Genomic DNA, 17,443 nt, shown 5'->3' on the forward strand with positions numbered 1-17,443 from the left:
GGGGGTGAAGGGGATAGGAGGAGCATGAATCAGGTAACCATGTTAAAAATGTATATTAATAAATGTTAAAAAAATGTATTTGTTATAAGAAATGGCTCTGGGGAGCGTAGCATATAGGTGGAAATTTTAATCAATGTAAAAAGAAATTAAGATTTATTTTTAAAAAAGAAGTAGTCTAAGCAAGTGGTTATGAGGACGGTGGTAATGGGTATGAAGAGGAATGTATGTATTTGGAACACTGCAGGGGTAAAATCAACAGAACCTAAAAACTGATTAAATATAAAAGAATAGGGAGGATGGATTAAAGAAATCTTTTGCATTAAAAAATATATATAAATTGCCGAGATTAAGAGCAGAAGAAATAGAATGCTTCGAAAATCCAGTATCAGAAAAAAAAATTGAACAAACCATCAAAGAACTCCTTAAGGAAAAATCCCCAGGGCCAGATGCATGCACAAGTGAATTCTATCAAACTTTCAAAGAACAACTAATCCCAATACTATACAAACTATTTGACATAATAATCAAAGAACAAGTTCTACAAAATTCCTTTTATGAAACGGATATGTTACTTATTCCAAAGCCAGGCAGACAAAAAGCAAAGAAAGAAAACTACAGGCCAATCTCCTTAATGAACATAGATGCAAATTATTTAATATAATACTAGCAAAAAGGCTCCAGCAAGTGATCACTATGGTTATTCATTATGATCAGGTGGGATTTATACCAGGAATGCAAGGAGGATTCAATATTAGGAAAACCATCCACATAATTGACCATATCAACAAGCAAACCAACAAAAATCACATGATTATCACAAAAGATGCAGAAAAAGCCTTTGACAAAATATAACAACCATTCCCATTAAAAAAAAAATTAGAAAGGGGGGAGTTGGGTGGCTCAGTGGATTGAGAGCCAGGCCTAGAGATGGGAGGCCCTAGGTTCAAATCTGGGCTCCGACACTTCCTAGCTGTGTGATCCTAGGCAAGTCACAACCCCCATTGCCTGGGCATTATCACTCTTCTGCCTTGTAGCCAATACATAGTATTGGCTCTAAGACAGAAAGTAATGCTTTAATAAAAAAGAAAAACTAGAATGTATAGGAATAGAAGAGGCTTTCCTAAAATAATGAACAGTATATATGTAAAATCATCAGCAAGCATCATCTGCAATGGGGATATATTAGAAGCCTTCCAAATAAGATCAGGAGTGAAACAAGGATGCCCATTATCACCTCTATTATTTAAAATTGTACTAGAAACACTAGCAGTAGGAATTAGAGAAGAAAAAGAAATTAAGTGTTAAAATAGGCAATGAGGAGACCAAGCTATCACTCTTTGCTACTTAAAGAATCCTAGAGAATCAAATAAAAAGCTTGTAGAAATAATCAACTACTTTAGTAAAGTTGCAGGATACAAAATAAACCTACATCAATCAACATTTCTATATATTTCCAAAACATCTTAGCAGCAAGGGTTAAAAAGAGAAATGCCTTTGAAAATCACCCTAGGCAAAATAAAATACTTAGCAATCTATCTGCCAGGACATACACAGGTATTATATGAACACAACTACAAAACACTTTTCCCACAATTAAAACTAGATCTAAACAATTGGAAAAACATTAATTGCTCATGGGTAGGATGAGCTAACATAATAAAAATGACAATTCTACCCAAATTAAGTTACCTATTTAGCACCATACCTATCAAGCTACCAAAAAACTATTTTATTGCATTAGAAAAAACTGTAACAAAGTTCATTTGGAAGAACAAAAGATCAAGAATATCAAGAGAAATAATGAAAAAAAAATGTGAAGGAAGGTGGCCTAGCAGTACCAGATATTAAAGTATACTATAAAGCAGCAGTCATCAAAACAATAGGGTACTGGCTAAGAGACAGAAGGGAGGATCAGTGGAATAGACTTGGGGTAAGTGACCTCAGCAAGACAGTCTATGACTATTCCACAGATCCCAGCTTTGGGGACAAAACCCCACTATTTGAAAAAAAAACTTCTAGGAAAATTGGAAAACAATATGGAAGAAATGAGGTTTAAATCAACATCTCATACCCAAAACCAAGATAAACTCAGAATGGGTGAATGACTTGACGACGAAGAAGGAAACTATAAAGAAATTAGGTGAACACAGATTAGTATATTTGTCAAATCTTTGGAAAAGAAAAGATTTTAAGACCAAGAAAGAGTTAGAAAAAAATTACAAAATGTACAATAAATAATTTTGGTTACATTAAATTAAAAAGATTTTGTACAAAAAAAATGCAACCAGAATTAGAAGGGAAGGAACAAAAAATCTTTATAACAAAAACTTCTGACATGCTCAAAGGAATAATGAACTGGAGGAATTCCATGTGAACTGGGATGACCTCTAGGAATTGATGCAGAGTGAAAGGAGCAGAAGCAGGAGAACATTATACACAGAGACTGATATACTGTGGTAAAATGTAATGGACATCTCTACTAGCAGCAATGCAATGATCCAGGAAAACTATGAGGGACCTATGAGAAAGAAAGCTATCCATGTTCAGAGGAAGAATTGTGGGAGTAGAAACACACACAAAAAAAAAGAACAGCCTGATCACATGGGAGGATGGTGATATATTTGGGGATATTGATTCAAAATGAGTATGCTAGCACAAATATCAATATGGAAATAGGTCTTGATGAATGACACACCTAATGCCCAATGAAAGTGTGTCAGCTATGGGAGAGGGTGTGAGGAGGGGAGGGATAGAACATGAATCCTATAACCATGGAAAATGTTCTAAAATAATTAATTAAATAAAATTTTAAAATTAAAAAAAAACTAGAAAGAGAACAAATTAAAAATCCCCAGATAAATGCTAAATAGGAAATCCTAAAATAAACAGGAGAAGGAGCTGATACTTTGAAAAAAAAAGAAAATAATAAAAAAGAAAGAAAAAAATCAAATGAACAGTATCAAAGCTGAAAAAGGTGATTTCACCTCTAATGAAAAAGAAATTAAGGTATTTATTAAGAACTATTTTGCCTAACTATATTGCAACAAATGTGTCAATCTAGGAGATATGGGTGAATATTTATAAAAATATAAACTTCCTTATCAAAATTATCAAAAAATTATCAAAAGAGGAAATAGAATACTTAAACAATCCCTCCTCAGAAAAAGAAATTGGACAAGCCATCAAGGAAATCCCTAAGAAAAAATTCCCAGGGATAGTTGGATTCACAAGTGAATTCTGCCAAACATTTAAAGAACAATTTATCCCAGTACTATGCAAACTATTTGACAAAATAAGCAAAGGAGTTTTACCAAATTCCTTTTATGACACAAATATGGTACTGATTCCAAAGCCAGGCAGACCAAAAACAGAGAAAGAAAACTACAAACGAATCTCCTTAATAGATAGATATATCTATTATCTTGATAGATGCAAAAATCTTAAATAGAATAGTACCAAAAAGACTCCAGCAAATTCTTACATGGATTATTCACTATGACTAGGTAGAATTTATACCAAGAATGGAAGGAAAGTTTAACATTAGGAAAACTATCCACATAATTGACCATAATCAAACCAATAGAAATCACATGATTATCTTAATAGAGGCAGAAAAAGCCTATGACAAAATACAATACTCATTTCAAATGAAAACACTAGAAAGTATAGGAATAGATAAGCCCTTCCTAAAAATAATAAACAGTATATATTTAAAACCATCAGCAAGCATTATCTGCAATGTGGACAAATTATAAGCCTTCCCAATAATATCAGGAGTCAAGCAAGGATGCCCATTATCATCTCTATTATTTAATGTTGTACTAGAAATGCTAGGGTGTTAAAAGGAAAAGATGAGTTTAGGTTTGCAGAACACATTGGCATGATACTAGCAGAAGAGAGAATTCTGGAATCTTGGAAAGGAGGGTCAAGCTAAAAAAATCTCAGGGACTATTAGGCTGTCCTTCTCTCTCTGGATTTGATCCTTGAATGTGTGGATGTCAAGTCCTGGAAGTTTGACCCAATCCTGTGTTACTGCTGTGTTGCTGGTTTGGTGCTGTGTGTCCTGAAGAAGATCCGAGGAAGCTATCTCCATCCTATGTCATCTGCAGCTGTCTGTAATGTAAGGTCCAAGTTCACCTGGTCTTAGGATCTGTCCTTGGATCTCTGTTTGATCTGGTATTTGCCAGTATTACCCATAACACCAAGAAGGTTAGGGCAGACTAGTTATACAGGGACTTGGATTACAGTTTAGTATATCAGGGAGATAGTGTAGGAACTTAACTCTAAGAAGATTCTTCACATGAAGGCTTTTAGATTTTGAGTACTTTAGTTAGTAATCTCAGTACTCTCTCAACCTTTCCTTACTTTAATAAAATACACTTTGAGTTACTGTGTTTTGTTATCTGTGTATGGTTCCCAGACCAGACTCTTCCTTTACTGGATTCTGTTGGCCTTCCCAAACCATAGTTAACCTTCTGATACTGGCCCAATACTAACCATGATATCCCATCCCCAATATCACCCTATTACAAGGGGTAGCAATTGGAGGAAAAAAGAAATTGAAGGGATTAAAGTAGGCAATGAGAAGACTAAACTATCACTCTTTGCCAATGATATGATTAAAGATGAAAGATGAAAGAATCCTAGGAAATTAAATAGCCAGTGGAAATAATCAACAACTTTAGCAAAGTTTCAGTACAAAAAAATAAACCCACATAAATCATCAGCATTTTCCTATATTTTCAACACAACTCAGCAGCAAGAATTAGAAAGAGAAATTCCATTTAAAATCATCCTAGACAATATAAAATATATTGGAATCTATTTGCCAAGACAAACACAGGAATTATATGGCCACAACTACAAAACATTTTCCACAAAATTAAAACTAGATCTAAACCACTGGAAAAGCATTAATTGCTCACAGGTAGTATGAGCTAATATAATAAGTGAAAATCCGACCCAAATTAATTTACTTAATCAGTGCCATATCTATCAACTACCAAAAATCTTTTTTTAATTAGAAAAAAATTATAACAAAATTCATTTGGAAGAACAAAAGATCAAGAATATCAAGGGAACCAGTGGGAAAAACTGCGGATGGAGGCCTAGCAGTACTAGATCTTAAACTGTACCTGGGGATCATCAACATGGTAGCTCTTACCTGTCTCTCAAAATGGTGAATAAAAATACTTGGAAGGACCAAAAGAAAATAAAGTCAAAAAGGAAAAGAAGGAAAATAACAAAAAGTAAGATGTAGCTGGAAAGGTGGTGAAAAAACCTCAAAAGCATTGCAGTCAGAACACAGGTACTCAAGGTCAGCTATGTATTCCAGGGAGCCATTAACAAGTGGAAATATGCTGCACCAAAAACCCAGTTTGAAAGGAAGAAGAAAGAGAAGGTGCCTGCCATTACCTCAAAGCCAATTGGTGGTTATAAGAATAGAGAAACCCGTGTGGTAAAGATTTGGAAAATGTCCAGGTATTATCCTACTGAGAATGTGCCTAGAAAGCTCCTAAGGCTTGGCAAAAAGTACTTCAGCCAGCATGTAAGGAGACTCTGGTCTAATATCAACCCAGGAACAATTCTGATCATGCTCACTGTCAGCCATAGGGGCAAGCAAGTGATTTTCCTGAAGGAGAACCAAGTGGTTTGCTATACTGGTCACCGGACCTTTGACCATCAACTGTATTCCTCTGCAAAGGACCCATCAGAAAGTAATCATTACCACCTCTACCAAGGTTAACATTTCTGGTGTAAAAATTCCAAATCATCTTACTAATGCTTACTTCAAGAAGAAGAGGCTGTATAAGACTAAACACCAAAAAGGAGAGATTTTTGACACAGAAAAAAAAGAAATATGAGATTACAGAGCAAGATAAGGCTGATCAGAAGTGGCCAATCAAGAAATTTCCTCAGTTCCAAGGCCACCTGCATTCTGTATTCTCTCTCTCCAATGAATTTTTTCCTCACAAATTGGTGTTTTAAATGCCTTGCAAAGAATTTTTATTAAACTATTTGGAATAGCTAAAAAATATGGTACTAAGAAAAAGAAGTCAATGGAATAGACTTGGGGAAAATGGCCTAGTAAAATAGTGTATGAAATTAATTCTTTAAAAGTTAGAATCCAACAACTAGAAGCAAATAACTTCACAAGGCAGCAAGAATCTATAAAACAAAATCAAAAGAATGAAACAATTGAGGAAATCGTGAAATACCACATTGACAAAATCTCAGGTCTGGAAAACAGATTGAGGAGAGACAATTTGAGAATTATTGGACTACTGAGAGATCATGACAAAAGGAAAAGCCAGGACATCATCATACAGGAAATAATCCAAAAAAAAAAACTGCCCTGACAATCTGAATAAGAAGGAAAAGTGAAGACTGAAAGAATCCACAGATCCCTTCCTACATTTAATTCCCAATTGACAATGCCCAGGAATGTTATAGCCAAATTCAAGAACTACCAGACTAAGGAAAAAATATAACAAGCTGCTAAGAAGAAGTCATTCAGATGCCATGGAACCACAGTTAGGATAACACAGGATCTGACTGCACCTACACTGAAGGACCAGAAGTCATGAAATATGATGTTCCAGAAATCAAGGGAACTGCATCTACAACCAAGAATCAACCACACAGCAAAACTGACTATATCTTGTAAGGGAAAGTATGGTCATTTAATAAAAAATAATACTTCCAAGCATTCATAAAGAAAAGACCAGACTTAAACAGGAAATTTGATGTCCAAACACAGAACTCAAAAAAATCAACAAAAGATAATTAAGAAAGGGGGAAAAACAAAAAAAAAACATTTTTAAAGGACCCAATGAGTTCAAATGATTTGTATTCCTATAAGAAAAGATGATGTTGGTAACTCTTCAAAATTGTTATCATCATCAGAATAGCTAGAAGAAGTATACATAGAGGGAATAGTGTCAAACTGTATAGGATGAAATGTTAAAATGTATATATATATATATATATATATATATATATATATATATATATATATATGTGTGTGTGTGTGTGTGTGTGTGTATATATATGTATAAATATATATGAAACAAGAGGTTGAAAAGAGGATAATATTAAAAGAAATGGGAAAAGAAACAAATTGGGAAAAGAGACAAAATTTATACTTTATAAAGAAGTTCATGGTGGGAATGGGAGAGAAGACCAATAAACTGGAAGGGTAAAGAGGTTGGAGACAGGAAATACTTAATCCTTACGTGCATTGAAATTGACTTAAAGAGAGAAGAACAATCAGATCCACTGGGCCAGAGAATTGATTTGTGCCCTATAGAGAAGTAGAAGGGTAACAAATGGACTTTTGGAAAGGGAAGCAATACTAAGGAGTGAGAGTGGGGGAGGGGAGCTTAAAAGAACCCCAAAGAAAAATAAGAGGAGAATAAGAAGGGATGGAGAAGAAGGGGAAGTAAAATAGGGGTAAGGATTAGCAGGGACTGATTTAAAAGAAAACACTAGTGAAGAAGGAAATAGTGAAAGAAGAAAGGGAAGGACAAGGAAAGAAAATTAAAATGCTGGGGAATATAAAAGTGGTAATCATAACTCTGAAAGTGAATGGGATGAACTCATCCATGTTATATTGATTTCTGGGACAAGATGGACACCAACTTTGAGTGACAAGACGGGCAGTTTGACACCTCAGAATGTACATAGATGTCATGAACCAGGTCAAAAAGTCCACTGGAACCAACCCTATAAATACCCACCAGGCCCAGCACATGTTGCTCACTCTGGAGCAGAACTTGGGAGGTGGGAGGTCTCAATGGAGGGTAGGCCTACACCTTTACCTGTACCTGTACCTGCAAACCAACCTGTTTTACTGAGAGCAATCACCATCATTGACAATAGAGCTGAGAGTGAACAGTGATACTATCATCAAAGATCATCAATAACCTTCCCTAATCTTTGGCTTGGCTCCTGCCAAGTCAGGCCAGAGTTAGTGAGATGGTGAAGAACCTCCAGCCTCTACTTGATCTAGCTACCTCCAATAGTCTAATCATTAGCTTAGAGTATTAGTAAATAAGGTTCCCAAATCCTCCATCCTTTTCCCTTGTTCCTAACCCCATTAATTAGAATCATATATAGTGTTTTGTTATCAAGTACCTTTCCTGAGTGGTCAATATATCTAAACCCTTGGGAAGGTGAGATCTCCACACAGTAAGATTTCACCGTTATTCAAACAGTGCATCAATAGCCCTTATCAATAATTATTCCAATCCCTGGTTGGGGAACTAAAGAGGTTAACTACATCCACAACCTCTCAGTGGTTCCTTGTCTGGGCATCTGTCATAAGAGATAGCTGACAATCTCAGTTGAGCAAGCCTGTCAGGAGAGGAGAGGCATAGTTTTACAAGCAGCACCTACACAGAGGCCATGGGTGAGAGTATGCTCTCTCTCCCACCAAAATCCAATCCACCTTCAAAGCCTCTAGCCTTCATATCCTCTATCATTATTGTTATTATCAATCCTTCATTGTTTTCTATAACACCCATAAAAGGGAAGCAAATAGCAGAGTGGATTAGAAGCCAAAATCTTATCATATATTGTCTACAAAAAACACAAAAGAGGCAAGTAGACACACACAAGGTAAAGCTAAAAGGCTGGAGCAAAATCTATTTAGCATCAACTGAGAAAAAGAAGACAGGAGTCACAATCATGATATCTGACAAAGCCAAAGTAAAAATAGATCTAGTTAAAAGAGATAGGGAAGGTAATTACATCCTGATAAAAGGCAGTATAGTCAATGAGGAAATATCAGTATGCACCAAATGGTGCAGCATCTAAATTTCTAAAGGAGAAACTAGTGGAGTTGAAGGAGGAAATAGATAATAAAACTATACTAGTGAGAGACATGAACTATCCTTTACCAGATCTAGATAAATGAAATCAAAAAATAAATAAGAAAGAGATAAGAGATGTGAATAAAATCTTAGAAAATTTAGAGTTAATAGATATACAGAGAAAAAATAATAGGGAAAAAAGGAATACACCTTCTTTTCAGCAGCACATGGTACATTCACAAAGATTGATCATGTAATAGGGCATAAAAACATGGGGGAAAATGCAAAAAAAGCAGAAAAAAACAAATGCAACATTTTCAGATCATAATGCAATAAAAATAATAATTAGCAAGAGTACATGGTGTTGTGAGGAAGATTAGATTAGTTAGTAATTACGAATTAAGGTGTACCAACAGGAAGGAGCTGGACCTGGGAATTCCAAGATGGAATGAAGGAGAACAAAGAAGTAACTTGTGCTCTGAGAGGGACTCAATTAGGGGTTAGCACAAACTGTGGTTAGCCCTGGGAGATCTCAGAGTAAAGGAAACCCTGCATCCTGATTTCCCTGGGATCCTGTGTGGTGGTGGCATCTAGCAAAGAGGACAAGATCTACTATGCAGTACCAAGGGAAGAGGAGAAGTTTGGGATCTGGTGGACAGTGTCTCAAGCACACCCTCTCAACTTGGTACCTGAGACCACCTTGGCTTTTGGCATCCAGAGATAATTGGTGAATTACAGTGAGAATCCCAAAGCCACATCAGCCCTTAACTGTGCTGCTCAAGACTGGCAGGACCAGGTCTGAGGCAACCCAGAGACTCCATTATTGTTCCTTGGGCCCTGTCTGTTTAGGCCACTAAGTTAGTGTAGGGAAATCCTGCCCTTTCCGTGTGGTTTTTGTCCTTAGGGTTTAAGTTTTTAGAGTAGAAATCCCTATCCCACCTTTTAGTTGAATATAATTAAAACCTGTTAATCCCTTTTACCTTGCCTGCTTGTTTCTAGATTCTGGCCTAGGGGAAGCTGAGAGACACTTAAGACCAACTGCCATTCCTGTGTGAATCCAGTAAACTCTGGTCTTTCCATCCTGGTCCAGTCTCTCCTAAACTCCAGTGTGTGTACCCACAATCACTTAGTTTTATTATAATATCCCTGGTGTCTCCATTACCTTTACTTATTATTTCTACAATGGAGAAGTAAACTAAAAACTAATTGGAAGTTAAATAATATGATTCACCAAAATCAATTAAAGAATAAATCATAGAAACAATTAATAATTCATTGAATAGAATGACAATGATGAGACATCATACCAAAATCTATGGGATGCAGCCAAAGCAGTACTGAGGATATAAATTTCCTTAAGAGCATATATTAACAAACTAGGGAGGGCAGAGGTCAATGAATTGGGCATGCAAATTAAAAAACTACAAAGGGAACTACTTAAAAATCCCCAGAGGAAAACTAAATTAGAAATCAATCCTAAAAATTAGGGGAGAAATTAATCAAATTAAAAGTAAAAGAACTATTGAAAAAAAACAAATAAAATAAAGTACTAGTTAATCTAAAAAAAAGAAGAAAACCAAATTAACAGTATCAAAGATGAAAAGGGAGACCTCACCTTTAATGAAGGAGAAACCAAGGCAATCATTAAAAACTCATTTGCCCCATTATATGGCAATAAATACAGTAATCCAAGAGGTATGGATAAATATCTACAAAAATATAAATTGCCTATATTAACAGAAGAAGAAAATGAATATTTAAATAATCCCATATCAGAAAAAGAAATTGAACAATCCACCAAAAAACTCCCTAAGGAAAAAACCCCAGGGCCTGATGGATTCACGAGTCAATTCTATCAAACTTTCAAAGAACTAATCCCGGTACTATAAAAACTATTTGACAAAATAAGCAAAGAAGGAGTTCTACCAAATTCCTTTTATTACATTAATATGGTACTGATTCCAAAGCCAGGCAGACCGAAAACAGAGGAAGAAAACTACAGACCAATTTCCTTAATGAACATACATGCAAAAATCTTAAATAGAATACTATCGAAAAGACTCCAGCAAGTGATCACATGGGTTATTCATTATGATCAGGTGGAATTTATACCAAGCATGCAAGGATGGTTCAAAATCAGAAAAACCATTCACATAATTGGCAATATTAACAAGCAAACCAACAAAAACCACATGATTATCTCAATAGATGTAGAAAAGGCCTTTGACAAAATACAACACTCATTCCTATTGAAAACAATAGAAAGTATAGAAAGAGAAGGAACTTTCCTAAAAGTAATAAACAGTATATATTTAAAACCATCAGCAAGCATCATCTGCAATGGGGATAAATTAGAAGCCTTTCCAATAAGATCAGGAATGAAACAAAGATACCCATTATCACCTCTATTATTTAACATGGTACTAAAAACTCTAGCAGTAGAAATTAGAGAAGAAAAATAAGTTAAAGGTATTAAAATAGACAATGAGGAGACTAAGCTATTACTCCTTACAGATGATATATGATCATGCACCTAAAGAATCCCAGAGAATCAACTAAAAAGCTAGTGGAAATAATCAACAACTTAAGCAAAGTTGCAGGATGCAAATAAACCCACATAAATCATCAGGATTTCTATATATTTCTGACACATCTTAGCAGCAAGAGTTAAAAAGAGAATTGCCATTTAAAATCACCCTTGGCAATATAAAATACTTAGGAATCTATCTGCCAAGACAGAGGAATTATTTGAAAAAACTTCAAAACACTTTCCAAACAATTAAAACTAGATCTAAACAATTGGTAAAACATTAATTGCTCCTGGATAAGATGAGCTAACATAATAAAAATGACCATCCTACCTAAATTAATCTATTTATTTTGTTTCATAACTACCAAACTGCCAAGAAACTTTTTTATTTAAGTAGAAAAACTATAACAAAGTTCATTTGGAAAAACGAAAGATCAAGAATATCAAGATAAATAATGAAAAAAAATGTGATGGAAGGTGGTCTAGCAGTACCAAATCTTAAACTGTAATCTAAAGCAGTGTTCATCAAAACAATGTGGTACTGGCTAAGAGAGAAAAGGGAGGATCAGTAGAATAGACTTCAAGTAAGTGACCTCAGTAAGACACTCTATGATAAACCCACAGAGCCCAGGTTTTGGAAGAAAAATCCACTATTTGACAAAAACTGCTGGGAAAATTGGAAAATAGTATGGGAGAGATTAGGTTTAGATCAACATCTCACACCATACACCAAGATAAACTCAGAATGATGAATGACTTTAATATAAAGAAGGAAACTATAAGTAAATTAGGTGAACACAAAATATTATACTCAGATCTTTGGAAAAGGAAAGATTTTAAGACCAAGCAAGAGTTAGAAAAAAATTACAAAATATAAAGTTAATTTTGATTACATTAAATTTAATGTAATCATCCAAAATTAAAAGGGAAGCAATAAATTGAGAAAAAATCTTTATAACAAAAGCCTCTGACAAAGATCTAATTACTCAAATATATAAGGAGCTAAATCAAGCCATTCCCCAATTGATAAATGGGCAAGGGATATGAATAGGCAATTTTCAGATAAAGAAATCAAAACTATCAACAAACACATGAAAAAGTGTTCTAAATCTCTTATAATTAGAGAAATGCAAATCAAAACAACTCTGAGGTATGACCTCACACCTAGCAGATTAACTAACATGACAGCAAAGCAAAGTAATAAATGTTGGAGGGGATGTGGCAAAATTGGGGCATTAATGCAGAAAAAAATAAAAAGACAACTTTCTTTAGTGCTACATGGATACAGCCGGATGTAGTGCAATTAGGGTGCATGTCAGCCCTGCAAAGCCTTACTGTTGAGGAAGGGTTTAGAATCTTCAGGAGTGGCAGTTGACACGGGAGACTCATGGAGAGTAGAAGGGTCAATCTGAGCTCTATCTTTGGATTGAAAACCTTACTTATATTCTGCAGCTTTTCTCTTAAAATTTGTTAGTTTATTTATTTCCTTTGAATCTCCCTAACCTCCCTTGTTCCCATCATCATTTTCCCCTTCCTAAATCTGTTGGGGTTTTTGAAAAGAGAATGGACCTTGGGTTTAGCTTCCAAACTTGGCAGACATAGTTTCCCTGTAGTAAAATAGGGCTTACCCTTGTTACAAATTATCTCTTTAATTATTGTATCCAACTTCCCTAACCGTATAGGCTACAAAACCTTGGGGCTGATTTAGGCAGGTTCCTATTTCAGTCTCACATTTCTGTCTCCCTCCCCCACCTGAAGCTTTCTCAAGGCGGCTGTTAGAGTTACCTTGTATCCTCTGTCCCTTCCAATCAATCCTAAACTTCAATAAACCCTGTTTTGTCATGTAATCAAAGCCTTTGGGTACTTCATTAGTTGATTGATAAGAGAGGGAGAAAGGAGTAAGGAAATAACATTCTCTCTGGGTCCTGAGGGATTCAAGGTGTCCATTTTGAAGGAAATGAGAGCACAATACTTCATCTGAATCTTCCTTAGTGAACCTGAGAAACTGACTAGAAGCCCTCTAGTCAGTTTCAAGCCATTCTTGGTTGGCCCTAACTTTTGTCTGTAAAAGTGCCCTTCCTATCTGAAGGGCTCAGTCTGATCCCTTTAGTGTCTCTGTCTTCAAACCTGTGTCCAGTCTATGTTTCCCATGCAGTAGCTGTTGGCCCAAAGTATTTCATCCTAACCTTTACAACTCCTTATACCTCTGTGTTTATATTCCCTAAACCCAGTCATTCCCTTACCTCTCCTACTATCTCAATCTAGTACCTTTACCATTGTACCTTACTTATCCACTTTACTGCCTTAGGGATCCACAAAAACCCTATTCACAGTGCCTTATCCCCTATTCACTCTATCTTTAGTCCCTTGCCTGCTTTATCCACTACTATAACCCTATCTCTGGCTTAATTTCCTTGTTACCTCCAGCCCTTGGTCTCATATCACCCTATTGCCATATTCCCTTATAATATATATACCCTATTCCCTTATTACATCTGGGGAGCACAGTTAACAAAAAAATACGAATCTTCTAAAATAACAAAAATGAATCTGACAAGAATAACTTTTATTCTAGGCAGTGTCTCCATAATGGCTTGTTCCCTTATGCAAGGTTTATGTAACTTTTGGTTTGTAAAGGTCCCAAATCTAGTGCAACAAATGCTAGAAATATATGATTATAATAAATGGTTTGCCTTTACACTAGCCGAATGCATATGTTTCATCCCCACAGCTATTGCAATTATCCTATCTCTCTGGCAAATCCTTATAATCTCTAAGGCAGTTCTAACTCACCAGTGTAATTACTTTAAGACATCTCCGGTAAAAACTCATACTGAATCCACGGAACTAGTAGAGAATATCAAGCTACTGTCCCAAGTGTTAAAACAAATTAGAGAGGGAAAGAACTAGACAAGCACACAATCCTCCAACTGGAGATTGTGGAATCAAATTTTTTAAAACATAATAAAACCGCAAAAGATCAATCAATCCAAAACGCTGTAGTCTTTGTATTACCGACTGTGGACAGGACTATTGTTCAACCAGGAGAGGGGGTGGTAAAGACCTACAAGGCTTTCACTCTAAGCGATATGGAAGTTCTAAAAAGGCGATTCCCCAAGTTCTATGAAAAACCTTTCAAGAGCCTCAAGGAATTAAAAAGGGTGTTCACTTTATTCAATCCTAGTTTTGATGACGTTGAATTTATTTTGGGGGATTTTACTCTCCCTCGGAAAAGGAAAAATTCCTCAATGAAACTAGGACAAATCCCAATTTAGAATCGTGGCCACTGGTTCACCAAGACCTAGATTTTACACAACATGCCAATATGAGATATTTAATGAGGTGCAGAGCAGATTTGATTGAAACCATGAGATTGCATGCAAAAAGACCAAATGCATGGCAAAAATTCAAAAAACTGAAGCAAGGGGAAGAAGATCACTCAAGTAGTTTTCTGGATAGGGTCATCGAAGCTGCAGAAACAATCTTTGGTCTTAGAGACACACATGCCCAGGATACCATTGACCACATACGTAGACAGTTTGTGAAGGGAACCTCAATCCTGATACAAAGCTATTTTAGACAAAGTTGTCCACAGTGGGAATCACTACCACTGGAGGATGTAAGACAACATGCAGTGTACATTCATGATTCAAAACAAAAAGTGGCAAGATTGGCTAGACAGTCTGAAACAGATAAGGATGAAGTCATAGCTGATCCGAAACGACAATTAAAACAGGCAAGGTGGGAGAAAGAAATAGAGGAAGTGAAAAATTTTGCTCTCCAAACAAGTAGGAGCCAAAATCAGTATGGGCAACCTACTAGCAACACCCAAAGAACCAAATCATTGCTATCTACATGGACGGATTGGGCACATCCTTCGATTTTGTAGATTTAGGCAGCAAATAGATTTTTCTAGAAGCAATAACCAAAATCAGAGAGACAGAGACATCAGAAAAACCTTTTATAATTCGAAATGGTCTAAAAAACAATGAATCAAGAAGAAATGATGATAACAAACATGATGGTGCATGTTGTAACCATGCATGTAAAAAATATAGTCAAGCCCCTTCATTAGATGATATGGAAAGATATATTCAAATGGGAACGAAACCTAAGAAATCATTATGAATTGAGATTCCTGATTTAAAGCCTTCTAATCAATGTAATTTGGGTGTGGCAGAGTCTATCTAAGTGAGGAAAGCAAAATGAGATATCTAGGCAATATAGAGCGAGTATCTAAAGTAATCTACACAGAAGATGAACATAGATCTGTGGTAGATAATAAGCAATGGGAAGAAATATTGCAAATGCGCAGAGAAGTATATGGCAATAATGAGGATGATTATATAAGGGATCAGCTTTCCCATTCCATATCACACACTTTGGGTGAGAAGCATAAGGATCAATCAGACCATTGCAACAACTCACATCAAGAGATTTTGCAATCTGGTTCAGAATCATCAAAAACTCCAATTCCTCTCTTTATTCCAAGTATAAAACAAAGGGGCAACTTGGATAAAGAACATTATGGTGAGGATTTACAAAGTTTCCATAAAGGAACACTTTCAGTAACCTCGGGGGAATTAGATGCCAAAATTCTTTCCAATTCATGTGCTTTAGATACAGTGTCACTGTTTGAGGTTAAAGAGCAAAATAGTCAGTACGTAGGCAAAGATTTGATTTTAAAGATGCAATCCACTGAGTTGCAGGATGATACACAGGTAAAGCTAAAAAAAATCTCAATTTGTTTTCCACCAAAGCTTTCACATTTATTAAACAGATCATCAAACTAGTAAGATTCCCCTTCCCACTTGGATTAACAACTCACATTTGAGAGATGACATGGATGGAAATAATGAGAACCTTGGGGAAAACTATTATTCTATCATATATTTTATCATTGATTATGAGAAGAAAACTGAAAATACTATTATATACATGTTTTATTTGGGGAAAGGATATTTAAAAAAGATCTGAAGAACAATGGAATTGGGAAATTGAAACCAGAGTAGATAGGAAGATCTCAAGAATTAAATTCAGAAAACACAAAGAAAACAATTCCATTGAGGAAGAAAAAGATAAGTTAACTAAAGCAATGCACATGGCTGAACCAGGAGCTCTCTTTTAAAAGACATGTCCAGGGTGCATCTGGGTAGCTCAGTGGATTGAGAGTCAGGCCTAGAGATGGGGGGTCCTAAGTTCAAATCTGGCCTCAGACACTTCCCAGCTGTGTGACCCTGGACAACTCACTTGACTACCCTTATCACTCTTCTGCCTTGGAGCCAGTACACAGTATTGACTCCAAGATACAAGGAAAGGGTTTAAAAAATAGTAAAAAATAAAAGACATGACCAAAAGATGGAGGCAAATACAGAAATAGAAGATAAATAAATATAATTGGGCCAGTAAGGACCTACCTTTGGAAATATGTGAAGGAGACCTAAGTCTAATCTTTCTGACCACAACCAAGCTTCCTGATTACCACCAGGTTCCACTGTAATGGTGTTCTGACCACTTTCCAGAATACGTGTTTTATGCACAGACTTTGACCTTTCTTATTACTTACTTACTACTTACTAGCTGGTCTGGACTTTGTCTTTGATACCAGTATACTATGAAATTTTCTTGCCTCTCCACCCTCTTATTTAGATATTTACCTAGTATTCAGAATAATATTTTTCTGCCCTGGTCAATTGAGTTTATTTAGTCTTTAGTTTTAATCATGCCTATTGTGGCCTATCAATGACAACTGAGAGGACTCAACTAACATTAATGGATACAGGTTCTAAAGAGGCAGATGTCATTTCAATAAAGATTCTGTATGTTTGGAACTGACCAATAGTAAAATGGGGCTTTCTTGTAAAATATCATTTTACTTATAACCAAAGGACAATGAGTATGGATTAGACTGCAGAGGGGTTTCCAGATGAAGTACAAGAAGAACTATACAAGACATTTTAATCTTTTCTAATCCTGTGATTCTATGAGAAGCAGAAAAGGAATTTCTCAGGTACAAAGTTGGGGAGAATATAGGAAGTGATACATAAAATTGAATTAAAAAGTACAATAGAGAGAATAGAGCCCTAGAGATATGGGAAGC

At 35.6% G+C, this 17,443-nt stretch overlaps 1 protein-coding gene and 1 pseudogene across 1 annotated transcript in view; both read left to right on the forward strand.

Moving 5' to 3' along the window:
* Positions 1 to 5,176: 5,176 nt before the first annotated feature.
* On the forward strand, positions 5,177 to 5,988 carry LOC123235743 (annotated as a pseudogene).
* Positions 5,989 to 7,795: 1,807 nt separating this feature from the next.
* Positions 7,796 to 17,443, forward strand: part of TRPC7 (transient receptor potential cation channel subfamily C member 7) — a 403,356-nt gene continuing 393,708 nt past the window's right edge. The window contains exon 1 of the mRNA XM_044659937.1: positions 7,796 to 7,896. Within this exon, the coding sequence (XP_044515872.1) occupies positions 7,796 to 7,896 (101 nt within the window). The remainder of the gene's footprint in view (positions 7,897 to 17,443) is intronic.

The sequence above is a fragment of the Gracilinanus agilis genome, chromosome 2 (assembly GCF_016433145.1).
Source record: "Gracilinanus agilis isolate LMUSP501 chromosome 2, AgileGrace, whole genome shotgun sequence".
In the NCBI taxonomy this organism is placed as follows: Eukaryota; Metazoa; Chordata; class Mammalia; order Didelphimorphia; family Didelphidae; genus Gracilinanus; species Gracilinanus agilis.